Below are 27,581 nucleotides of genomic sequence, written 5' to 3' on the forward strand. Positions count from 1 at the left end.
ATAGGCGCCAGCGCCCCCCGCGACCCCGAAAGGGAATAAGCGGTAGAAAATGGATGGATGGGATGGATTTTTGAATTGTTGCTATTTTTATAATATTTTAAAAAAAATCTGACGTACCCCTTGGCATCCCTTCAAGTACCCCCAGGGGTACACGGACCCCCATTTGAGAACCACTGTTCTAGTCATTACCATGAATTGATGAAGGTGGACCCCGACTTAAACAAGTTGAACAACTTATTGGGGTGTTACCATTTAGTGGTCAATTGTCGGGAATATGTACTGTACTGTGCAATCTACTAATAAAAGTATCAATCAATCTATCAAAAACCGTTGTGCAATTCATCCATTTGACCACTACGCCAAAACCCGGCGCTCCCCTCAATGCAGTCCTGATCTCTTACGCGCATACTTTCTGCGCAGTGACGTCAATGGCTGGCTTTCAGTGAGGAGGAAGGGCGCGAGATAGAAATCCGGGAGCGCGCACTGTCGGGCGCGGAGCTGCGGCTGCCTCGCTTCTTTCGCCGTCAAACTAAACATCCCCGAGGCTCCCCAAAAAGCCACTCTGTACACGGACATTGGAAGAAAAATACAACGTTTGTGTACATGACGTGAAAGGGGCCGCAAGACAGGCTGTTTGGTCGCAAACAACAGAAAAAGGTTGGACAAAATGTCCTGGCGGCCGCGCGGGTAAGTTGCTAACTTTGTCATCCGGAGGAAGCGAATAATCGACACGACTCATTTCACTCCCGACTCCTTTAAAACGTCGAATTGGACCTTATTAGTCGGCGAGATGTTTGTTTCATGTTATTAGAAGTTCTTCTCATGAAAGAGCATGTGACCTCATTGACTGTTGAGCAGGCCGCCCTTTTTCCGCCAAGCCTAACCGCCTCTTGTTTTGTCGCTGGCGTTCACCTAAATGTTGGATATATAAACACGATTGTCTTTCAAATGACCATCTGGCGTTCACCTAAATGTTGGATATATAAACACGATTGTCTTTCAAATGACCATGTGTCCTCAGGGAGGATGGGGAGGACAGCATGCATCCTGACACCGACTCGGATGTGGCAGAGCTGAGAGAAGGTGGCAAAGTCAAAGTCAAGTGGACACAAGAGGAGGTGAGGTCACACCAGCCATCCATTTTATACCGCTTATTCCCTTTTGGGCTCGCTGGAGCCTAGCTCAGCTACCAGAGGTGGGTAGAGTAGCCAGAAAATGCTTTACAGATGTATTACTCAAGTCAAAGTAAGGAGTAGTCACCCAAATATTTACTTGAGTAAAAGTAAAAAGTATGTTGTGAAAAAACTACTCAAGTACTGAGTAACTGATGAGTAACCTGTTCCTTTAATGATTACGGCAACAAATAATGCACAAAAACATAAAAATAGCAATGAGCAAATTCAGAGCCAGGGATATCTCTTAAGCAACTAAAACAATAATATATATTAAATAATAATACATTAAAATACAAAAAAATTAAGGCACATTGAGCCACAATAACTTAACAGCACCATAGGCTCAGTAGGCATTCATTGATTGATTGATTGATTGATTGAAACTTGTATTAGTAGATTGCACAGTACAGTACATATTCTGTACAATTGACCACTAAATGGTAACACCCCAATAAGTTTTTCAACGTTTATCAATTACTTAATAAATGACCAAGTCGAGGTGATCTACCTCATATATACATATACACACATATCATATATATATATATATATATATATATACATACCTTTATATATACTGTATATAATTTATATTTATTTATTTTGCCGTTTTTGTTGACATGTTAAAGGTGTTTTAATGAATATACCATCCATCCATCCATCATCTTCCGCTTATCCGAGGTCGGGTCGCGGGGGCAGCAGCCTAAGCAGGGAAGCCCAGACTTCCCTATCTCCAGCCACTTCGTCTAGCTCTTCTCGGGGGATCCCGAGGCGTTCCCAGGCCAGCCGGGAGACATAGTCTTTACAACATGCATGTTAAATATGTTAAACATGCATGTTTAACATATAGATTCCTATATAGATTCCTATCTTTCATGAAGACAAGAATATAAGTTGGTGTATTACCTGATTCTGATGACTTGCATTTTAGTGCTGATAACGTCCCGGTTTTCAAATGGAGGAGAAAAAAGTTCCTCCTTCCTGTCTAATACATCATGAAAGTCGTTGGTTTTTGGCATCTTATTTGTCCAGCTTCCATATTCCTTTTTATACACTTTACAAGAAATACATTGGCGGCAAACTCCGTAGCTTGCTAGCTTGTTTGCGCTGGCTTTCGGAGACTCTTATTTTGTTAGCGCAGGCGCGATGGAGTGGCACTTTTATTGTGAAGACAGGAACTGTGCAATCAGTCTTTAGGCTTTTGACGGGAAGTACGGTTGAAATAAAAAGTGTCTTTTTTCCTTTACACTTTTGATTGATTGATTGAAACTTTTATTAGTAGATTGCACAGTACAATACATATTCCGTACAATTGACCACTAAATGGTAACACCCCAATAAGTTTGTCAACATGTCAGGTTCTACATGTGACGGTCACGTGACCACCTGGCTCTGTTTGATTGGTCCAACGTCACCAGTGACTGCATGTGATTGGTGAAACGCAGGCATGCGTAGTTCCTACTTTGGCTGCGTGTCTGACAAAAACCAAACAAACAAAGCGTGCATTAACAGATCGATAAAAAAAAAAGTAGCGAGTAGCGACCTGATTCCAGATAAATGGAGCGGAGTAAAAGTAGCGTTTCTTCTCTATAAATATACTCAAGTAAAAGTAAAAGTATCTTGCATAAAAACTACTCTTAGAAATACAATTTATCCCAAAAGTTAATCAAGTAGATGTAGCGCGTTACTACCCACCTCTGTCAGCTACAATCGGGCGGAAGGCGTCGTACACCTGGGACAAGTTGTTACTTCATCGCAGTGATACTCTATGACAGGGGTTGGGAACCTTTTTGGCAGAGAGAGCCATGAAATCCAAATATTGTAAAATGTATTTCCGTAAGAGCCATATAATATTTGTTCTAACACTGAATACAATGTGTGCATTTTTAAGTAAGACAAGCATTTTTAGAGTATAATAAGTCTCTTATTCTTTTTTATAACATTGTTATTCTGAAGCTAACCAATTATAAGTAAAATACTTCTTTCCATTAATGCGAACCTCCTGTACCCCGAAGGACAGCTGGGGTTGGCTGAACATGTGCGGTAGAAAAATGATGGATGGATTAAAATGCATGAGAATATTTTATCATTTGAACATTTTTTTTTAACACTGTTATTTCCAGCGGGATTTTTCATTACTTATCGTGCTAAGCAATGTCAGCTAAGATTTATGAGAGCCAGATGCAGTCATCAAAACAGCCACATCTGGTTCTAGAGCCATAGGTTGCCTACCCCTGCTCTATGATTATGCCCAAATATTTTACTTCACTGTAACAACCCCAGAGTTCTGTTCAAAACTATTAAAGGCCTACAGAAAGCCACTACTACTGACCACGCAGTCTGATAGTTTATATATCAATGATGAAATATTAACATTGCAACACATGCCAATACGGCCTTTTTACTTTACTAAATTGCAAATTTAAATTTCCCGCGAGTTTATTGTTGAAAACGTCGCGGAATGATGACGCGTGCGCGTGACGTCACGGACTGTCAGGAAACACGGCTAAAAGTCGTCTCTGTTCATTGCGTAATCACACAGTATTTAGGACATCTGTGTTGCGGAATCTTTTGCAATTTGTTCATTTAATAATGGAGACTACAAAAAACAATGTTGTTTGTGGAAAGCGGCACCGAGACACAGCCGGTGTTTCTTTGTTTGTTGTGAAGCAGAGCGGTCAAGCGAACATGTTTTCGCTGCGTCAACCAGCATGTTTTTTGATGGGGAAATTGTGATATATATCTTACCGGAGACATCATTGGATTATTCGTCGTCCTGCAGCAGCTGTCAAAAAAGGCAGCTGTGAGCTTGGCTCCTCGGCTTCTCTCTGAGACACTGCGTGTTCACAGCAGCCATCCGACCTCGAGGTATGCCTTTACAATCTTTACAATCTCACTAAAACACTATTAAAACAAAAAGCAGATAAGGGATCTTCCAGAATTATCCTAGTAAATGTGTCAAATTACATCTGAAACACTCACACTGCCGTCGCTTTCTTGGTCCGAATTGCTCTTACTGCTGGTGGCTCCCATTATAAACAATGTGAATATGTGTGGAGCCCTGCAACCCGTGACGTCACGCGCGCATCGTCTGCTACTTCCGGTAAAGGCAGGGCTTTTTAATTAGCGACCAAAAGTTGTGAACTTTATTGTCGATGTTCTCTACTAAATCCTTTCAGCAAAAATATGGCAATATCGCAAAATGATGAAGTATGACACATAGAATGGACCTGCTATCCCCGTTTAAATAACAAAATCTCATTCCAGTAGGCCTTTAACTCTTGTTTAATGTTCATATTTTTGTTACCCAGCCATTGTTTGTGGGTCTGTTGGACCCGTTGGAGTTTGTGGCTTTTAAAGCCTCACGATCAAAACACTTATATGTTAAAATACTGAACAGATGTTTACCTTATCCCAATAAACATCCATCCATCCATTTTCTACGGCTTGTCGCGGGTGGTCGCTGGAGCCTATCTCAGCTGCATTCAGACGGAAGGCGGGCTACACCCTGGATAAGTCGCCACCTCATCGCAGGGCCAACACAGATAGACAGACAACATTCACACACTAGGGCCAATTAAGTGTTGCCAATCAAACTATCCCCAGGTGCATGTTTTTGGAAGTGGGAGGAAGCCGGAGTACCCGGAGAGAACCCACGCAGTCACGGGAAGAACATTCAAACTTCACACAGAAAGATCCCGAGCCCGGGATTGAACCCAGGACTACACATCTGTCCAGTATTTTAACATAAAAGTGTTTGATTGTGAAGCATTAAAAAAAGCTATAAAATGCAACGGGTCCATCAGACCCACAAACGCTGGCTGAATAACAACAATATGAACGTTGCACGGAAAATTTCTCTGCCAGATTCTGCATCCCATGGGAATTCTTCTTTTGTGTTTCTGCACCTAGTTGCAACATTGTTTGTCAACACTGTCTGCTCTCATTTTCTACACTCTGTCCTCCTCCTGTCGAGGCTTTGTGTGTGTGGGGGGCGGGGGGGTAAATAAAACATACATTTCCACACTTCTATTAGCCACTGGACTCGGACATCCATTTTCTACCGCTTGTCCCGTTCGGGGTGGAGGTAGGAGGAAGCCAGAGTAACCCACGCAGATCCCGAGCCAGGACATCTTATATATAATAGAAATGTGTAAGGGGGAGTGTATGATGTGTGGTCATGAAATATGTGTTCTGATATATGTTCTTCACAGAAAAGGAGCCCAAATCAGTGAGTCTCAGTTTGAAAAATCAATTAATTGTATAATTTTTTATCATCTCACCCAAGTTATTTGGGCATACATGCACGCACACGCCACTCCCCAAATCAACACCTTCACCACTGCTTAATTCCCCCGGGGTTTGTGGATGGCTGAGTAGCGCTTTATAGCAGCAGCCGGACTCCAGGGCCCCCACCCCCCACCCTCTCTGTTGTGAGTTGGTGTGATTACATGTACCATGTTTATGTGTGCCATGCTATGTAAGGTTTTTTCCTCGGACTCAGTCTGGACCCCTCCTGAGGGTCCAGCCTTACACTGATATTTTTACTCTTCCCCCTTCCCCAATGTCACCTTTTTCTCACCTTTTTTAAGGAGCGCCGTAAGTGACTGATCTGTTGGCGGTCCCGTCTTGTCCCCTTGTAACGTATGTCTGCTCTTAGTGGGACTGTGCCCGAAAATGTCCTTTCAGTTCTTATGTCTTGTACATGTTAAGAATGAACAACAATAAAGCTGCTGTCTGCTGCTGTCTGTCTTTTCTTTTAATGAAAAAAAAAAAAAGAAAACGGGTCCCACAGTCATTCCAAACATTCCAAAGTCGTTTTCTTTGCCCACAGGATGAAAAGCTGAAAGCCCTGGTTCAGAAATGTGGACAGAACGACTGGAAGGAAGTAGCCGCGCACATACCTGTGAGTTGACGGCAGGGTCTTCTTTTTTTGCCTCAGCTACGTCTTGATTGTCCGTTGTTGTGTTCAGAATCACACTGAACACCAATGTCAACACCGCTGGATTAAAGTTTTAGATCCCGACTTGATTAAAGGCCCTTGGACTAAAGAGGAAGACGACAAGGTACTGTATGTTGTTAATGCTCCGATATTGGATATAAGTTAAAAAAAAAAGTATTTTGTTGGCTTGCATCTGGAGTTGACCCGATACCAATATTTTGGTACTGCTACTAAAATGTATTTTGATACTTTTACAAAAGAAGGGCACCACAAAAAATGGCATTATTGGCTTTATTTTCACACAAAAAATCTTAGGTTACATTAAACATATGTTACTTGGGACGGCGTGGCGCAGTGAAAAGGAGTGGCCGTGCACAACCCCAGGGTCCCTGGTTCAATCCCCACCTAGTACCAACCACGTCATGTCCGTTGTGTCCTGAGCAAGACACTTCACCCTTGCTCCTGATGGGTGCAGGTTGGCGCCTTGCATGGCAGCTCCCTCCATCAGTGTGTGAATGTAGAAGTAGTGTCAAAGCGCTTTGAGTACCTTGAAGGTAGAAAAGCGCTATACAAGTACAACCCATTTATCATTTATTTATTTATTGTAATCCAAGAACAATGTTGGCCTTAAATATAATAGTGAACATACAAGACATCTTGTCCTTTAGTAGTAAGTAAGCAAACAAAGGCTCCTAATTAGTCTGCTGATAAATATAATAGTGAACATACAAGACAACTTGTCCTTTAGTAGTAAGTAAGCAAACAAAGGCTCGTAATTAGTCTGCTGATAAATATAATAGTGAACATACAAGACAACTTGTCCTTTAGTAGTAAGTAAGCAAACAAAGGCTCCTAATTAGTCTGCTGATAAATATAATAGTGAACATACAAGACAACTTGTCCTTTAGTAGTAAGTAAGCAAACAAAGGCTCCTAATTAGTCTGCTGACATATGCAGTAACATTGTCATGTATCGTTCTATTATTTTTTCAATATTATAATGGACAAGCTGTAAAAAATGATTATCAATCCACTTGTTGATTTACCGTTTATCTACTTATTTTCTGTTTCAACATGTTCTATCTACACTTCTTAAAATGTAATAATCACTTATTCTTCTTTTGTTTGGATACTTTACATTAGTTTTGGATGATACCACACATTTAGTTACAGGATCATACATTGGTCATATTCAAAGTCCTCATGTGTCCAGGGACATACTTCCTGAGTTTAAAAACATAATACATTTTGAAAAAAGCAACAAGGATTTTAATATTGCTGTAATCGTATGAGTATAGACTAGATACGCTATTGGACTTGGTGTCATTACAGTGGATGTCAGGTGTAGATCCACTCATGGTATTTGTTTACATTCAGGCGGGCTAGCTTTTGTTAGCGGTTAGCTATCGTATCCTTCTATGGTGTGTAGTGAAGCATGTTTAACTATTCCTAGTTCTGCAGGGATGACACTTGTAAGAAACACACTTTATTTGTCGCCATGGAGGCGAGGATTAGTGATTTAGAAGTAGCTAAAACTCTGCCAACTGCAGATGGATGTTCGCCGCTAGCTAGCTAGCCATGTCTTATAGCACCTCTTCCTGAGGGTGTTTCAGTGTTATAGCTTCAGTTTTTAGGCCAAAATGCGTCCATTCTCCCTTTTCTGTCTACACACCGTCTGCTTGTAAGTACTCTGTGATTGTGCTCCTCTGTTCGAAAATCTGTCATGACGTGATGGCGCGCCGTTATGCACGTTAAAAAATTGTTAAACAGATTATAGTACCGTTTTTTGATTCATTAGTACCGCGATACTATACTAGTACCGGTATACTGAAGAACCCTACTTGCATTTAAAATCTCCAAAATAATCACGCCGATACAAGCAGTCCTGTTGTGTATTTGCTAACGCAAAGTTAGAAAGCCAGTTTACAAAAGGTAAACATGGTAGGCTATAGGTTCCCAGAAGCGAGCTGCTACACAACAGCTCGGCACACAATAGCACACAAGCTAGACATACGTAGTAAGTGTCTTCCTTTTAAAACGTTGCAGTCTAAAGCACATTTGTCAGTATAAACAAGTATGAAATAACTATAGTTGCATATTACTTACAGATACACAGTCTCCAAGGCAGAAGTGTCTGAGAAAGTATCCAGTAACAAATGTGTCCGCATCATAGAGCTGGGCAATATGGCCCCCAAAAAATGATCAAGATACATTATTTTCAATATCATCTGATTTGAATTGATTATACCAACCACCGGTGTATCCCTACTGTTTACTACTGCAGTATTTTCTAACATTCATTTAATCCATGATTGATCGAGGTAATATATGCTAACAGCTGATGACTGTGATCAAACTGAAACTAAACTTGAGCAACGTTCTCTCTACCTGCCCAATTGCACACTGCTTGCACGTCCTCTGCGAACAGCAAATCTGTGACGTGCATAAATTCAAATCCCATCTGAACTGTAAACCAAATAAACACAACAATGTATTATTTTGCAATGCAACTGTGAGTGACCGATGACGACAAGAGATTAAACAATCATTGTTAACACTGTTCGATTATTGGGATGTCTGTCAAGGCGCTTTGAGGAATCCCATCAATTACGTTGAGCAAAACTGTTTATTGTCGGCTGTAACCACACCAAAACATTATTAATAAACTTAAATCTAGCAAAACTGGTCATTTTCTGCTGTACAAACCTGGCCAAAACCAACTCTTTGTCATTGGTCATATCAACTGCAGCCGCTCGCTTTCTCTCCCGCGCCAACACACACACTGGTGACACTTAGCCACTGATGTGTTTATGGCCACACGAAAGGTCGGAAAACTCCAACAACCCACACAAAGTGTAAAAGCCATGTCGTTACACTAAGACTCCCCAATCAGATGTGTGCTTATTCTACTGTCATTTGTTATTAAGAATGTTAATTTACGGATATTAATCATGAAATGCTGTCACTAGACTACAGAAATGCCCATAAAAGATATATTTTACAGAGGGAAAGTTACAGGAGTGTACACTCTATCCCATGCTTACATCTCATTGTGCAACATGTGAAGGTTTTACAGGGAACTAATTGTGATCTCTGAAAGGGAGACAAATAGTTTCCACGGGCATACAAAACTAGTACACAGCTCATGAAAAACAAGATTTTTTTGGTTTTAAGTGGGCCAAATCAATTGCATTAGAACATACTCTCATGGAAATGACTGCTGTCATTTGATTATAATAACAATACATTATAATAATAGGATATTTAACTTGTTATGATGGTTGGTATGGCCACAGTTGCACACCTGATGTTGCTCACATGTGCTCCACTGAATGCTCAGGAAGGTATTGTGTTTGCTCAAACACATGAAAAATTCAAAGGAACACTGAACACGATCTTATAATCGCCCAACCCTACCACATCATTTAACTTACTGCATCATTAATGAATATTTGTGGTCACTCATCGTCAAAATACATTGAGCACTCCACTTCAACTTAAAGACAGCATACGCCCGTTCCAGACAGTTAATAATAAATAGATTGGTGTCTATTAACCATTGTTTTCTGTTTGATATCACTCGATCAAAGTTCAAACTTGTTCTAACATTCTACAGTACACAGCATTATAGTATGTATATTCCGTGCTAATATTGGATCCATATTGGTTTCGGCCAATACCCGATATAAAGGCTCCATTACTAATTACTATGGATCAGAAGTGAAAAAGTTGTATCGGTAACACAGTTGTTACAGTGTTACCAGCTCATATCAGCAAGCCCGCTTATATTCATTTATTTGTGGTGGTTTATTTGGCACTGTTACTTGTTTTTACCAAGATCTGGGCTATCTACTTATCCTCGCCCACAATACTGATTTGTTGGTTACCACATTTTAAATGGCCATCAAACGGGGGGGGGGGGGTCATCAAAGCAAACTGCAGTTTACTCAGTGCATTACAGTGGTCTTTAAGACTTCAAAGTCTTCAAAGATTCATTTTCAGTTTTTATATTCATGCAAGACATACCAAAGAATTGACATACACTTCCGATCAAACTTTTAAGACCAGTTGAACAAATGCAAGAACCTGCCTAATTAAGACGTTTCTAAGTAGAACTTCAAAATGTAAACAGGCATGAACTAAAGTAGGCTGTTAAAGAGCTGATCCAAATTTTAAGACCACAGCTCAAAAAATCCTGACACCATTCTTAAATAGAAATACAATTTCAAAAAAGGAAGAATGAGTGGCTATGCGATTGTTGTCAATCACCTCAAAAATAGTTTTTGGGTATACTTGATGCCGGTGTTTCTAAGCATCCGCTGTCTGGATGAACTCATGTCCATTTTTGTAAACTCTTCTTGTCATCCATTCCCAAATGTTATTCATTGAATTTAGTTTAGGCGAACAAGTAAAAGACTAAAGTTATTCCTGGGGAAGAAGACCTTTGTGAACTGCAGTGTAGTCCTTTTGAAAAACCGGTCATTACCACACAGACAGTATTTTTCTCATTGAAAAATTAAACTTCTACGTTTCAATATACCGTACTTGGGACAGTGGTGCAAGTTCCAGAAGGGCAATTCAGAGGCGTTTCAGAAGACAAAGCCTTTTAAGATGTTTTTTATTCTTAAAACCGTTGTCTTCCATATGCCGTGTGGTGGTTATTGGACCGCACTCGGCACCAGCAACAACCTTAGTTTGGCCCAACGCCCGCCTGTGTCTTGACGGGTAGTTAGTCAGAACCTCTGGTAAAGGGCCGATGAAATGTTTTCCGGTCTGCCACTTGATCAATAAGAAGTTTAAAAGGACTTTCTTACCGCATCCAACCTTAGCAGCAATAGCTCGCTGCAAGAGGCCTTGTTCATGCAATCCAGTCAAAGAGGAAAAGCTTTTTTTGTCTATTATACCTGACAGATAACGACATTGATTTCACATTTTATTCGAAGATTTTGTCTTTACAGGCTGTGGTCTTAAACTTTTGATCAGGTGATGTACAGTCTAGTTCAGTTCAATGCAACAATGAACTACCATTCAATGTGAGTAACAACAGCAAGTACCAGGCTATAGAGTACACTGGTATTTTTGGCCACACCCAACAAATTTTTGAATAAATAAATCTTTTTTTAATATTTTAGCCGCACCATACCATAAGTCACTGATATAAATACTGGTACAAAATATTTTGTAAGTGTTTATTTATATATAGTACATGCCAAAAGTTTGGACACACCTTCTCTTTTCAATGTGTATTCTTTATTTTCATGACTACATTGTAGATTGTCATTGAAGGCATCAAAAGTATGACACTTGTGAAGTGGAAACCATTTCAGGTGACTACCTCCTTAAGCTCATCTAGAGAATGCCAAGAGTGTGCAAAGCAGTAATCAGAGCAATAGGTGACTATTTTGAAGCAACTGCAATATCAAAAAAATTTCCGTTATTTCACATTTTTGTTCAGTACATAACTCCACATGTGTTCATTCATAGTTTTGATCCCTTCAGTGACAATCTACAATGTAAATAGTCATGAAACTAAAGGAAATGCATTGAATGAGTAAGTGTCCAAACTTTTGGCCCGTACTGTACCTTAATTGTTTCCCAACGGTGCCTCTCACACAGCAATATAACGACTCATCAAACAAAACCGAGGTCATTGTCAAGGACCCTCTAGCTCTCCAATCAGCTAAACAGACCCAATACCTCCACAGTGATCTTTTGATGAATTTACTGAACTGAAACGATACAAAAAGAATGCTATTGTAAGTTAATGTTACAAACGCAGACACTTGTAACTGTGTTAGCATATTTGCTAATGCTAATGATGCTAGCTAATTACTATAAGACACTCCTACAGACATCACACATTGGACGGTTCAGTAAAAATGAATTGAATTGTTTTAGTTACATTGAAAAACTTACAAACTGTGCTTGGAGTGATGAATGAAGAATCCTTCGAGTAGAAACGCTATGGTGAGCAAACTCGTCCAAGAGATGGCTCCATAGCACAGACAATAGTCTCCGACCTACTCAGTGGCCTAGTGGTTAGAGTGTCCGCCCTGAGATCGGTAGGTTGTGAGTTCAAACCCCGGCCGAGTCATACCAAAGACTTTAAAAATGTGACCAATTACCTCCCTGCTTGGCACTCAGCATCAACGGTTGGAATTGGGGGTTAAATCACCATAAATGATTCCCAGGCGCAGCCATCGCTGCTGCTCACTGCTCCTCTCACCTCCCAGGGGGTGATCAAGGGTGATGGGTCAGATGCAGAGTGTCTGTTGGCGTAATATGAAAACTATTTGTTGAACACATCACCAAATGGCTCGGAAAATTCATAAATTATCAGCGCCGTTACAAAGGCGGCAGGATCTAAAGCGACTTTTAGTCCTGAAGATATGGTACTTGCAATTTCAAGAGGGATATTATAGCTTAAATAATTCCCCCTTTCATTCCTCAGGTCATAGAGCTTGTCAGCCTCTATGGTCACAAACAATGGGCGGTGGTAGCCAAGCATCTGAAGGGAAGGCTTGGGAAGCAATGCAGAGAGCGCTGGCACAACCACCTCAACCCCAATGTGAAGAAGTCTTCATGGACGGCCGAGGAGGACCTCATCATCTATAAGGCTCGCTGTCTGCTGGGCAACCGCTGGGCTGAGATCGCAAAGCTGCTGCCGGGAAGGTAGTTTTGCTGTCCGGGTTTGAAATGATCGGCGTGGGTTTCTTACCTGCTCATTGAAAATGTGATCAAACAGGACTGACAATGCAGTGAAGAATCACTGGAATTCAACCATCAAGCGCAAGGTAGAAATGGGCTTCTACGCACGGGAGGATTTGAAGCTGAACGAGGTGGAGGAGCTGTTAACCCGTGTTAAGGATGTCCAGGTGGGTTGTCATGTCTTAAGCTATCCCATGTGTTTGCATTGTTACATATTTTTATACATGGGGAACCTGATCACACAGATGCCTAATTGCTATCAAGAGAGTGCTGACCTCACCCCGGGGCAGGAAACGCACACCCCAGTAAGAAACTATTTGAGGGTGAAATTAGGGCTGGGCGATATGGCCTTTTATTAATATCTCCATATTTTTTGGCCATGTCACAATACACGATATATATCTCCATATTTTGCCTTAGCCTTGAATGAACACTTGATGCATATAATCACAGCAGTATGATGATTCTATGTGTCTACATTCAAACATTCTTCTTCATACTGCATTAATACATGCTCATTTTAAACTTTCATGCTGAGAGGGAAATCACAACTAAAACTGTATTTATTAAACAGTTATTAAGCAGTGGCACAAACATTCATGTCATTTCCAAAACAGAAAATGCAAGATTGTCAGAGACATTTTAAAACAAGCTATAAATGCACTTTTGTGAATGATGTCACCAAGATGACATATCAAAAGAACACTAATTTAAAGTTTACTTTTTGTACAGAACGCCACCACAATAGTTTAAAACAAATAAAGCGCACTTTTGTTCATGATTTCACACAGGATATTTCAATAACTGTCAAATAAAAATGAGCTGCATAACAGGTTCCTGCGGACGTTATATCCTTCTGTTGTTGACTTTTTTTTTAATACGGTGTTGATCTGGAAATAATTGCTTCGGCATTTTGTTGGTGTGGCACCGGCCAGAGATGTTGACATGCGGAGTTTCAAGCATTCCTCATTCTCTAGCGGGTGACTTTTTAAATGATGCTTCAATAGCAATGCTGCTAGTTTTTGGAGAAAATGTTGAACAGATTCCCGCTTGAAGCCAAACCACCACCAGACGATGCACCCCGTGCTGTTTTTCTTAGTAATTAATCCTTCCTCCATTTGTTACCAGATTCATACCTTCTCTCTCTCGTATTACCACCCGCACCTCACCGTTGGCATCACGGCTAACGTTACCATGTCGCTACCTCTGCTCCGCGGGAGCGTGTGACGTTGCACACGTGACGTGTGTAAGAAGCTACGTTCCTTTAAGTCTTTGTGAGGAGAGACAAGAAAGAGTAGGAAACGCATGCAGTGTAATGCCCGCAGCTAAAAGCAACTGCGTGAGAACGTATCATCGAATATCACGATAGTCATTTTCTGTATCACACAGAGACGAACCCGCGATATATCGATATATTGCCCAGCCCTAGGGGAAATCAAACATCTGTCATTGGTTGAAAAAACCCCAAAAAGTTTGAAATACACAGTTTATTATCTTTTTGTCCAACAGTTGCAAGAAATGCCCGACTCAGCAGCTGTTGAGGGTGACCTGATGGATGAAGCAGGTCCTTCCATTGTAGTCCTCTCTCCTAAGGATAGTTCAAGTCCTGTGTCAGAAGCAGACACCCTGGGGGAGATTAATTCTACCAGCTGGGTGGTGGACAATTCTGTTTTTCTTTCCCCTACTGGTCCACTGAGGGAGGTCTTAGAAATGGTAGATGGGGTAAGAATAATCAATACCCCTCCCAGAAGGAATACATTTGGGAGGAATTGCACGCCCTTAGACACTTCTTTTTACGCTACAGGATCTCGATGTCTGGTGTAACCTGGAAGCGTTCGACTTGCCTGAAGAAAGCCCAAGCCCAGAACGCCACCAGTTCCGCCTGGAGGGCAGCGCCCTCCAGGAGTTGAGCAGAGGAAACCGAGGAGAACTTATACCCATCTCTCCTGGTGGGGTCACTCCCCCTTCCAGACTGAGTCACAGAAGTCGTAGACGCGTGGCCCTGTCCCCTGATGGAAGTAGGGCGATGACACCTAAGAGCACACCCGTGAAAATTCTACCCTTTTCACCTTCTCAAGTACGTCTTTAGCAATGACGAAGAAATGACGCAGTCCCTCAACCTCCCAATATCGTTCCAGTTCTTGAACATGTGGACCAAGCAGGATACTCATGACCTGGAGAACCCGTCGCTGACATCCACGCCAGTATGCAGCCAGAAAGCCACCGTCACCACTCCTCTACAGCGAGACAAGACCCCCATCACTCAAAAGAAACACTCTGTGTAAGTGCTGGCCAACTCACATGGGACGGCTCAATGACTGAATGTCAAGTGTTCACGGTTCGTTTTCGTGCAGATTTGTCACGCCCAATCACAAGTCCGAGCTCTGCACGATGCCACGTACTCCAACGCCGTTCAAAAATGCCATGGAGAAGTATGGCCCTCTACAGCCTCTGGTAAGCTTTAAAACATAAATGCAAACATTTGAAAAGTTGTGATCACCAAAACCCCCAGAACACTTGCGTTTATTAGGTGTTTAGTTTGTAGTAATTAAAAAAAAACAATTGTAGACCACTGCACTGTTGTGTTTAATACTTAATAATAGGGGTATATATATTGTAATCAGATATGCAAAGAGTAATCAGGCTGGCTTCGAAAATGTCCAATAAATGCGCCGATACAAGCAGTTATGTAGTTTTTCCTTGTGAAAGGCTTCAAAGATTTTGAAAGCCAGATAAAGTTAAATGTCCTCCTTTAAGCACACAAGGTTGATATTGTATTGTAGTGATAGTAATTTACGGAAGGTTAACATGGTGGGCCACTAGGAGCAAGGAGCTACACAACCGCTAAGCACGCAATAGCACACAAGCTAGACATATGTAAAAGTGCCCTTAATTTAACAATATTGCTGTCTAAAATGCAAAATGTGTCAATATAAACAAGTATCACATAGGTATAGTTACATACTACTCAGATACAAAGTTTCCAAGGCAGAAGCGTATTAGAAAGTATCCAGTAAAAAAATGTGTACGCGTCATTCAACTTACTGTGTGAATAGTTGGGAAATAACGATAAACGGTACTATTGATATACAGCAGTACAACTCCCAACTAATTAGGTTTTGAATTGAAATAATCGTTAAACTGGTATTGATAAAAGCTACTTTATAAACCTACGGACCAGTGATGAAGTGAAGTGAATTATATTTATATAGCACTTTTTCTCTAGTGACTCAAAGCGCTTTACATAGTGAAACCCAATATCTAAGTTACATTTAAACCAGTGTGGGTGGCACTGGGAGCAGGTGGGTAAAGTGTCTTGCCCAAGGACACAACGGTAGTGACTAGGATGGCGGAAGCGGGGATCGAACCTGCAACCCTCAAGTTGCTGGCACGGCCGCTCTACCAACCGAGCTATACCGCTGCCCATTTACTGCAGAAGCAAGCGAACAAGATAATGGCAGGCTTATTCTATTAAATGCTACCGTGGCTACAAGAGACACAATCTAAACTTGCTGTCTGAGAAACTGAGCTTTTCAAATGTGCTCGTTGAACCTACAGGCTGTGCCCTCTTAGAACACAGTGATAGCTCGGAGGTGTCTTTACCAGGAAATGAGGCTTTATCATTAAAAAAAATCTATTTAAAAACGTTCAAAACAGAAGAAGATAAACATATTTAAACTCAGTGGCTCTTAAGAAGCCAAAACAAGATTTACTGTTTCTTCTGCCAAGAAAGTGTACTCTGTCTATTTTTGTATGTTATTTTTTGACTAAAACTCAGTTAAAAGATTTCAGTGAGTAATTTTGAACACATTGAACAATACCGTAATAATAATAACTGATTTTTTAAATGTTCAGATTCATGAGTTCAACGTAGTGAATTATTGTGCCATAAAAAACAATTACCACTGCATTTCAACTTAAAGGAGAACATTACCTTTTTTGAAATTTTGCCTATCGTTCACAATTATTATGTAAGATATGACAAATATACTTTTTTTTTAATGCATTCAAAATATTAAATAAACGTAAAAAATAAAAGTCAGCTTACAATGTCCTCTCTTCTGCCCATAAAAGCCAATAAATAACCACCTGAAAGCCACCAACACTACCCCAATTGCATTTTGTTACTTGAATATTAACCAAGTGTTAGTGATGTTGTTATTATAAGCGCTAACGCAGACAAACTATTTATAGCGGTGCTGTGATCACAAGCTTTTGTGGCAATGTTACTGTAGATCATAAATAATGCTGCTCACCTGAAAAGTAAAAGGATAAGAACATATTCTGACAAGTTGGTACACTTTAACAGCCAATTTAGACCCGGTAATGGCGAGAACGACAGGATAAGGCGGTTGGTTCCACCACCCTTTTCAACGCGAGGATTATAAGTCATTCTTTATCTAAATGGGAATACAACAATATTATATCAGTCGACATCCTAATGACTGCAGAGAGTATACAGTAAGTGATGTTTTATTTTGTTTGCTCACAGCTTGTATGTACATAAAGCCTCGATGGAGATGTTTGGATGTTTTTAAGGGCTTTTATAGGCAGAATAGAGCGGCTCCCATAGGCTCCATTGTGAGTGGACTTACGCATTAGAAGAAAAAGTGTTCTTCTGTCACATAAAGATTGTGAATGAAAGGCAACATTCCAAAAAAGTGCAGTTCCACTTTAAAGGACAGCATACGTCCATTTCAGACGGCTATTAATAAATATGTTAAAGGGCTAATGAAATTAGATTTTCTTATTCAAACGGGGATAACAGGTCCATTCTATGTGTCATACTTGATTATTTCGCGATATTGCCATAATTTTTGCTAGAAGGATTTAGTAGAGAATATCAACGATAAAGTTCGCAACTTTTGGTTGCTAATAAAAAAAGCCTTGCCTGTACCGGAAGTAGCAGACGATGTGCGCGTGACGTCACGGGTTGTAGGGCTCCTCACATCCTCACCTTGTTTATAATCATAGCCACCAGCAGCAAGTGCAATTCGGACCGAGAAAGCGACAAGTTCCCTATTAATTTGAGCGAGGATGAAAGATTCGTGGATGAGGAAAGTTAGAGTGAAACACTTTTAAAAGAAAAAAGGCAACGGCTCCAGGCGACGGCAGTGTGAGCGATTCAGATGTTATTAGACACATTTACTAGGATAATTCTGGAAAATCCCTTATCTGCTTATTGTGTTAATAGTGTTTTAGTGAGATTATAAAAGTCATACCTGAAAGTCAGAGGGCTGCGGTGAACGCCAGTGTCTCTGAGAGAAGCTAATGGAGTAGCCAAGATCACAGCTGCCTTTTTGACAGCTACAAGAGGAGGTCGCATAATCCACTCAAGTCTCCGGTAAGAGCCGACTTAATATCACAATTTTCCCATCCAAAAACTTGCTGGTTGACGTAGAGAAACATGTTTGCTTGACCGCTCTGTGTTAAAGCTTCACAACAAACAAAGAAACACCGGCTGTGTTTCGTTGCTCAAGGCAGCTGCAATCCACCACTTTCCACCAACAGCATCCTTCTTTATAGTCTCCATTATTATTGAACAAATTGCAAAAGATTCAGCAACACAGATGTCCAAAATACTGTGTAATTCTGCGATGAAAAGACACGACTTTTAGCCGTAAGTGGTGCTGGGCTAATATGTCCGCTACAAGCCGAGACGTCACAAACACACGTCATCATTCCGTGACATTTTCAACAAGAAACTCCGCAGGAAATTTAAAATTGTAATTTAGTAAACTAAAGTGGCCGTATTGTCATGTGTTGCAATGTTAATATTTCATCATTGATATACAAACTATCAGACTGCGTGGTCGCTAGTAGTGGCTTTCAGTAGTAGTTTTTCATACCTATAATTGTTTGAGTAGTTTCACGTGATCAAACTTTGTCTTACATTTCTCACTACAAAGTAATCAAAGTATGTAGGTTTCGTGCTGATATATTGATATGGGCCAATGCCCAAGGCTCTAATATTGGTATTGTATTAGGAGTGTAAAATTTGTATGGAGGCACCCCTACTTTATGCCAAATGTACTGTGCTGATACAGCATGCAGAGAAATTGCACAGCTTTTCTGCATTTACAGATATAGCATATCAACAAACCATATTCAAAAACGATGGTATCGCGTTAAAACAAGCAGTTGGTTCTTACTGTATGCATATTGTTTCTTTACAAAGGGTCTTTGTTGACAGCAAGGGTTTTTAGTATCCCAAGTCAATTTTGCAAAGATTTTCCTTAATGAGGATGGTTTTAAAATTGTTGTCTCATCTGAAAGAGAATTTTTCGAAAATATTTACCAGTTTTTATTGTTTTCTGGCATGTAAATATAGCATGTTATTATCAATTGAAATGAAGAATCTGGCTGCACTTCATTTTTCTTATTTGCTGTTGTCGCAGCCTCAGACTCCGAACCTTGAGGATGACATAAATGAAGTCATCCTAAGAGATGTGGGGATGGACTTGACTGTCCAGCTTCCAACTGTTCCCGAGCAAAGGCGCAAAGCAATGGTAAGCTCGACGGTTTTATTGTTTATTGAGTAAAGTGAGGCATCTTCACACCTAAGGTTTCAAGTTTGGTACATTTCCCTTCCTTTGGCAGGATTGGAATAGGTGGGTCAAGGCACAGCATGATTGCACGCATAAATAGCCAAGTCATAGAATCACTTTTTACAAGTTATTCGTGATAACAAGTCACTTTTTCTATTGTCTATGAAGATTCTCATTCATCCAGGTCATTGTCATTTTAGGGCATTCAATCGATCGCAACTGGACTGTTTGGTTTGACTTGGAAGACATTTTGCCTCTCTCGCGAGTGGGCTTCTTCAGTTCATGCTCATAGACTTAGATTGGTATTGAACCATTATTTCAACCATTCCTAAAAGACTCTGAATGGGATGCTTACGTGGAAGATTCCAGCTATTTTGGACTGATAGTAGTCTATTCACAATGGTCGTTCTGCCACACAGTACTTCAATGCTAACAAGGGGGAATTTACACTTCAACGACTGTCGTTGGCTTTACAGTTAGGATTGCTCGTTTGCATGAAAACAGTTGTTTGTCTCACTACATAGGGAAAAAACATCCTTGCCCAGGCACAGCCTCCTGGTTTTTGGAGTATAAATATTTGGGGTTTTGGCACCAGCCGCTGAACTACAAAAGTTTGTAGATTTGACCAATTTAATTATATGAGCCCAAACTGATGAAGCCTAATTGGATGAGCGGTGAAATGTCTTCCAAGACACTTTTCATGTTATGAATAAATGCAAAGTCTTAAATTAATCCCAAAGCAAAATCATGGTATACTAATTTCATTCACATGCATAATAAGTGTTTATTATGCACAACTACAGTTGTCTACTGCTAGTCAGCAAAACTAATCTATGGGAGCAACTGACAATAAAGACTGTGAAATCCTTAGTTCACTAACTTGCATGCTTCTCAGCAAGACAAAGCCTCTTTTTTAAAGAGAATAAATCTGACAAGACATGTTTTACTCCCAGCATCGTCCACCTATGAAAAAAGTACGTAAGTCATTGGCCCTGGATGACTGCCAAGTGATGCCCACATCCAAACGCAAATCTAAGAGTGAAGCCAAGTATACCAAGGTAACATTGTAGGACGTTTATTTTGACACTTTGGAAGCATATTTAATTCATTGTGTTTGTTTGTCCACAGGAAGAACCTGTGATGGTTCATATAAGCTCTTCATTTTGCAATAAAACTGGTGAAAATATTCTGGATCAGGGTTTCCTTTTGGGACCGTGTGACAGCACCATATTTCCTGGTGCGGTGCCTCCACCTCTAGTAAGTCCCACCTTTTTGATCAATTAATACGGGTGGTCATTAGTCTACCAACCAGTTCTGCTCATACGGCAGCGTTGCAAGTTATGTTTAGTGTAAGTCTTAACTTAAACCAAAGTAACACCTAAGTCGCTCGCACTGTACACCGTGCACATGAAGATAGATGGATAGTACTTTATTGATTCCTTCAGGAAAATTAAAATTCCAGCAGCAGTGTACGGAGTTGAAATCAATTTAAAAAACAAAAAAAAGTAAAAAGTAAATCATGGGGGTTTAAAAGGAAACAAAATAGAGAAATATTACAAAAAGAATAAAAACAATGGGAATAACAATATAACAGTAAAATAAGACTATAACAAGACAAAGTAGGCAGTAGTGACCATGTTATGAAAACATATCGCACTGTTAATGTTTTGCATCCCCTGTCATCCTAGTACCCCCCAGAGAGGAGTTGTACAGTCTAATGGCGTGTGGGACAAAGGAGTTCTTGAGGACATATAGAATACTTGGGCTGGGACTCACGTGATTAAACAGTCATGGCGCAAAACTAAAGTCATTATAAATGGCAACTTTCTTGCTTTTAGAAATACAAAAACAATCAGAAATATATTTTTGGTAAGTCATTTGAGAAACAATTATGGAATCACTCAATTCTGTGTACAAAATGTATGGAATCATGAAAAAACACTAATATATATCACTAGTACTTTGTTGCACCACCTCTGGCTTTTATAACAACCCTGCAGTCTCTGAGGTTAGGATCTAATCTGATATAAACCATACTTGTTACGGCAGTGTTTTCCAACCACTGTGCCGTTCGATACAGTCTAGTGTGCCCTGGGAGATTATGTCATTTCACTTATTTGGGTGATAAATATTTTTAGCAAACTAGTAATAATAATCTGCAAATGATGTGTTGTTGTTGAGTGTCGGAGCTGTCTAGAGCTCGGCAGAGTAACCGTGTAATACTCTTCCATATCAGTAAGGGGGAGCTGGTAGCTAATTGCTTTGTAGGTGTCAGAAACAGCGGGAGGCAGCGTTCAGGTAAAAAGCTTAAACCAAAAATCAACAAAATGTGAGTGCCCCTAAGAAAAGGCATTGTAGCTTAGGGAAGGCTATGCAGAACGAAACTGAAATTGAACTGGCTACAAAATAAACAAAAACAGAATGCTGGACGACAGCAAAGACTTACTGCGGATCAAAGACGGCGTCCACAATGTACATCCGTACATGACATGACAATCAAAAGTGTCCCCACAATGTAATATCCAATCAACCAAAGGGTAAAATAGAACAAGTTTTGATTTTGTGCCACACCCCTATAAAATACGCTGAGGGTGCTGGGAAAATATTCATTCACATTTGATTTGTGATTCCTATTTGATAAAGCAATTTATTATGTAAAAAAAAATGTTTTTTAGGGCATATCTGGGTTTGCTCGTATACATCATGGTTTTTCAGCCAATAGGAGCTTTTGTATCCTGTTTCAAAAATGTTTTATCATAATTTTATACAAAATAATGATATATATTACGAAAACTGGTTTGAATTGAGAATTTATTTTAAATTGTATTGTCACTCTTGGAATCTAAATCAAATTGTGAGTTGTTATAAGATTCACACTGCTATGAAATACAGGAACAATAAGATCAAATACAAAAACATAATGAAATTGCAATAAAAAATTAAAGCTGCAAGCAGCGTTGGCCGGACCCGCCTTTGGCTGCTGCCCCCGAGACCCAAGGCCGGATAAGTGGTAGAACATGGATGGATGGATTATTACACAGAGAAAAAGTTGTATACACATGTGTTATACATCAGTCTCATAGTAAGAACACTTGTAATGTCGCTTGGGCATTTTATAAGGACGCCTTTGTGCCACCATTTTGAGACTCTAATGCATTGTGAAAGAAATGCAGTTGTTGTATTGAAGTGGGAATAGCAAACTTCCTGTTGAATTTTGGTGAAGGATGTCGATTATTAAAATGTAGGTGTAAGTGAGACGTACATTGAGGTTTTTGTTTCATGTCTCTCTGACATTCCTACCAGAAGTTACAAACAGTTTTGTCTGTGTTTCTTCCTAGGAGCAGTTTGTCTGTGTTGTATTCCTAGGGGGCGCTAGAGCGCAATTTTGAGTTTTGGAGTTTTTTTTTTTTATTAGATCGCATATTTTGCCAGTCCTGATGTATGTGCCAAGTTTGATGAGTTTAGAAGCATTTTAAAGGGGTCAAATTACAGCTCAAAGAGGCAAAAATGACATTTGTTAGGAAAATTTGCACTGGGGTTATTTAAAGGCGCGTAAAATCTAAACCGGAGCAGTGAATAACTGTGAATAACTTTTAATCAGAAGGGTTCAAACTCTCTCCTGTGCGAGTTTGAAGCCGACACGACAAAGGCGCTCAGAGGAGATAATGTTTGAAAAAAGGTGACGGGTTTTTACAAAACTTTTATTTTGAAGGGGTAATTTTTAACTTCCTGTTGATTTTTGTTAAAGGATGTCAATTATTAAAATGTAGGTCTAAGTGAGACCTACATAGAAGTTTTTGTTTCATGTCTTTCTGACATTCCTACCGGTAGTTACAAGCAGTTTTCTCTGTTTTCTTCCTAGGAGCAGTTTTTTCTGTTTTATTCAAAAATTGCATTAGAGCGCAATTTTGAGTTTTGGGGTTTGGTTTTTTTCATTACATCGCAATTTTCGCCAGTCCTGATGTGTGTGCCAAGTTTGGTGAGTTTTGAAGCATTTTAAGGGGGTCAAATTACAACTCAAAGAGGCAAAAATTGCATATCTTGCGAAAATGTTGTTTTGAAGGGGTTTTTGCCAACTTCCTGTTGATTTTTGCCCGAGGATGTATGATTAGGAAATGTAGGTCTAGGTTAGACCTACATAGGGGTTTTTGTTTCATGTCTCTACGACATTGCTAACGGAAGTGACAAGCAGTCTGTTTTTTGTTTTTTTTTTGTAGGGGGTGCCAGCGTGCAATTTTAATTTTTGGGGTTTGGTTGCTTAATATATTGGGAAGGTCCACCGTACCGATGTGTGTGTAAAATTTGGTGAGTTTTGAAGCATGTTAAGGGCTCAAATTACAGCGCATAAGTGCGGAATAAAAAAGAAAGAATAATAATAAAACGCACAAAGAACAATAGGGTCCTTTGGAGTCCTTTTGCAATGGCCTGGCGGCCCCTTTGGAGTCCTTTTGCAATGGGCCTGGCGGCCCCTTTGGAGTCCTTTTGCAATGGGCCTGGCGGCCCCTTTGGAGTCCTTTTGCAATGGGCCTGGCGGCCCCTTTGGAGTCCTTTTGCAATGGCCTGGCGGCCCCTTTGGAGTCCTTTTGCAATGGGCCTGGCGGCCCCTTTGGAGTCCTTTTGCAATGGGCCTGGCGGCCCCTTTGGAGTCCTTTTGCAATGGGCCTGGCGGCCCCTTTGGAGTCCTTTTGCAATGGCCTGGCGGCCCCTTTGGAGTCCTTTTGCAATGGGCCTGGCGGCCCCTTTGGAGTCCTTTTGCAATGGCCTGGCGGCCCCTTTGGAGTCCTTTTGCAATGGGCCTGGCGGCCCCTTTGGAGTCCTTTTGCAATGGGCCTGGCGGCCCCTTTGGAGTCCTTTTGCAATGGCCTGGCGGCCCCTTTGGAGTCCTTTTGCAATGGCCTGGCGGCCCCTTTGGAGTTCTTTTGCAATGGCCTGGCGGCCCCTTTGGAGTCCTTTTGCAATGGCCTGGCGGCCCCTTTGGAGTCCTTTTGCAATGGGCCTGGCGGCCCCTTTGGAGTCCTTTTGCAATGGCCTGGCGGCCCCTTTGGAGTCCTTTTGCAATGGGCCTGGCGGCCCCTTTGGAGTCCTTTTGCAATGGGCCTGGCGGCCCCTTTGGAGTCCTTTTGCAATGGCCTGGCGGCCCCTTTGGAGTCCTTTTGCAATGGCCTGGCGGCCCCTTTGGAGTCCTTTTGCAATGGGCCTGGCGGCCCCTTTGGAGTCCCTTTGCAATGGCCTGGCGGCTCCTTTGGAGTCCTTTTGCAATGGGCCTGGCGGCCCCTTTGGAGTCCTTTTGCAATGGCCTGGCGGCCCCTTTGGAGTCCTTTTGCAATGGCCTGGCGGCCCCTTTGGAGTCCTTTTGCAATGGCCTGGCGGCCCCTTTGGAGTCCTTTTGCAATGGCCTGGCGGCCCCTTTGGAGTCCTTTTGCAATGGGCCTGGCGGCCCCTTTGGAGTCCTTTTGCAATGGCCTGGCGGCCCCTTTGGAGTCCTTTTGCAATGGGCCTGGCGGCCCCTTTGGAGTCCTTTTGCAATGGGCCTGGCGGCCCCTTTGGAGTCCTTTTGCAATGGGCCTGGCGGCCCCTTTGGAGTCCTTTTGCAATGGCCTGGCGGCCCCTTTGGAGTCCTTTTGCAATGGGCCTGGCGGCCCCTTTGGAGTCCTTTTGCAATGGCCTGGCGGCCCCTTTGGAGTCCTTTTGCAATGGCCTGGCGGCCCCTTTGGAGTCCTTTTGCAATGGGCCTGGCGGCCCCTTTGGAGTCCTTTTGCAATGGGCCTGGCGGCCCCTTTGGAGTCCTTTTGCAATGGCCTGGCGGCCCCTTTGGAGTCCTTTTGCAATGGCCTGGCGGCCCCTTTGGAGTCCTTTTGCAATGGGCCTGGCGGCCCCTTTGGAGTCCTTTTGCAATGGCCTGGCGGCCCCTTTGGAGTCCTTTTGCAATGGGCCTGGCGGCCCCTTTGGAGTCCTTTTGCAATGGCCTGGCGGCCCCTTTGGAGTCCTTTTGCAATGGGCCTGGCGGCCCCTTTGGAGTCCTTTTGCAATGGCCTGGCGGCCCCTTTGGAGTCCTTTTGCAATGGGCCTGGCGGCCCCTTTGGAGTCCTTTTGCAATGGGCCTGGCGGCCCCTTTGGAGTCCTTTTGCAATGGCCTGGCGGCCCCTTTGGAGTCCTTTTGCAATGGCCTGGCGGCCCCTTTGGAGTCCTTTTGCAATGGGCCTGGCGGCCCCTTTGGAGTCCTTTTGCAATGGGCCTGGCGGCCCCTTTGGAGTCCTTTTGCAATGGCCTGGCGGCCCCTTTGGAGTCCTTTTGCAATGGCCTGGCGGCCCCTAAAAACATGAATCTCTGTGACTGGCTTTCAAGAGATGCCGAGACTAATGGGTGAGTCTCAATTAAGAGACCACTATGCTGCTTAATTATCAGTGTCTATTTCACAGTAGAAAAATCAACTTCATCCTTAATGATAGTAGCCTGTACTTAATGTATTTTTGTATTTATTCACCAACTATTTGTCATGACTTTCCCTTATCCTTTTGTGCTTTTTCTTCCCCTCATCAGATGTCCAAAGAATGGGAGACACTTGCGTGTGGACAAACTAAAGATCAGCTGATCATGACGGAGAAAGCGAGGCGCTACCTTCGCTCCCTGAAGTCCAACGCTCCAAACAGAGCTCTGGTCTTGTCTTAGATCACTGGCACTCCCGTATCAGCTCGTCACACAAACACAACACATAGTTGTGTTGTTTGCCCTTGTGAAGAACCGCCTTGTAAATGTGTGTGTGAACACATCACGAGTCGCCACCTTGTGCAGAGTGGAGCCTCAACTTCAGCAAGGACAAGATAGAAACACTTTTGATTGTGTCTCATTTCCAAGGCATCTCTAAAGTCTGAAAACAAGGTCACGATATTGCATTGACAGCCAAGCATCCTTACAAGGCAACACAAAACACTTCAAATTGGCAAACAAGACTTGCATTGATGAGGCAGATTTTACATTGCATGTCGCATTTGTCATTTTATAATGTGCAAAGTATATACTGTACATCGTCTACCCGATGTCCACAACTGTGTTTTTTGCATGTGCTGTAAATTCAAACATATTTAGCATTGAGAAGTTAATTTAAAAAGTGTTACATGAACATTGCCTTGGAAAATATCCAGTCGTTTCACTACCAGCATTTAACTTAAGTGACTGAAAATGTACCAAACACTTGAATGTGGTTCTGAAGCATGGAATGATTGACAGCTGGGATACACAAGCTTGATTGTGTCATGTACAGTTTGTAAATATTTATTGGGTTTTTTCTTTCACTTTAAAGTGTAGTCACAATTTAGGCCTTATAAGATATGCACAGCATTGGTAACCGTTTTTAAGCAGTTTATAAGACTTCTGTAAATATCCATCCATTTCCTACCGTTTGTCCCTTGCGGGGTCGTGTGGGGTGCTGGAGTCTATCCCAGTTGCACACGGGTGGAGGGCGGGATGAAAACCTTCAAATGAGCAAAATCAAACATCAATTTACCAGGTAAGTAGGGTCAATAACTTGTATGAATAAGGCTTTTTTCCCCGCGTTGATATGATTTGGTGTGTGTTTGTTACGTTGTAGGGTGTTCAACGTCTTTTAATAAAAATATTATTACATCTGTCATAGACTTGCTAGTATTTTTTTTTGCAGTGAACTTCACGGTGGCAGAGGGGTTCAGGGGTCTCAGACACGCGGACGTTATTTTGCGGCCCCCACCTTCAAATGAAAGTTTAATATTAATGCGGCCCGCAAGTTTTATCTGAATGGCGCTTGACAGCCTTGAGTTATTTGGGTCCAAAATGACTCTTTCAACGTTCTGGGTTAGTGGATAAGCGGCAAATGAATGAAAGCGATAAACGTTGCCATGGAGACGGGGGTTTTCTTACTTGCCTGGCTGCAGTCACACCGCGACACCTGTCCGTCAGTAATAACAGTCCCTGATAACCTGGACCAATTCAAACAGTTTTTATTGTTTATTTTGCATTGCCTCACACGATGAACACTACATATACTTTTATATGACGCCGGATAACACAACGGGAGCTATCACTTTTTTGCGCTCGCTCTCCAGGTACTTTCCCTGCCATTATCCGCCGACCGCCATGTTGCTGTAGGGAGGAAAAGCGGAACGACACACATTGCGGAAATAAGATTATTCTCCCTGCGTCGACTACCTACAGTATATATTCCACAACCCCAAAC

The 27,581-nt window shown here is 41.6% G+C and overlaps 1 protein-coding gene across 2 annotated transcripts; it reads left to right on the forward strand.

The window, feature by feature from the left end:
• The first annotated feature begins 429 nt into the window (after positions 1-429).
• mybl2b (v-myb avian myeloblastosis viral oncogene homolog-like 2b) lies at positions 430-27,000 on the forward strand. 2 transcript variants are annotated; one of them, XM_061875580.1, is made up of 15 exons: positions 430-687; positions 1,022-1,118; positions 6,010-6,081; positions 6,149-6,241; positions 12,568-12,788; positions 12,862-12,991; positions 13,070-13,129; positions 14,334-14,546; positions 14,629-14,901; positions 14,963-15,105; positions 15,179-15,278; positions 19,223-19,333; positions 20,326-20,430; positions 20,501-20,629; positions 25,913-27,000. In XM_061875580.1, exons 1-15 carry the CDS (start codon positions 668-670, stop codon positions 26,039-26,041), a joined length of 1,896 nt encoding a protein of 631 aa, XP_061731564.1. In that variant the 5' UTR covers positions 430-667; the 3' UTR covers positions 26,042-27,000. The 2 variants fall into 2 exon arrangements, with proteins under 2 accessions (XP_061731564.1, XP_061731565.1); XM_061875581.1 differs by lacking the exon at positions 13,070-13,129.
• The last annotated feature ends 581 nt before the right edge of the window (positions 27,001-27,581 follow it).

This window comes from Nerophis ophidion, linkage group LG16 (genome assembly GCF_033978795.1).
Source record: "Nerophis ophidion isolate RoL-2023_Sa linkage group LG16, RoL_Noph_v1.0, whole genome shotgun sequence".
Lineage (NCBI taxonomy): Eukaryota > Metazoa > Chordata > Actinopteri > Syngnathiformes > Syngnathidae > Nerophis > Nerophis ophidion.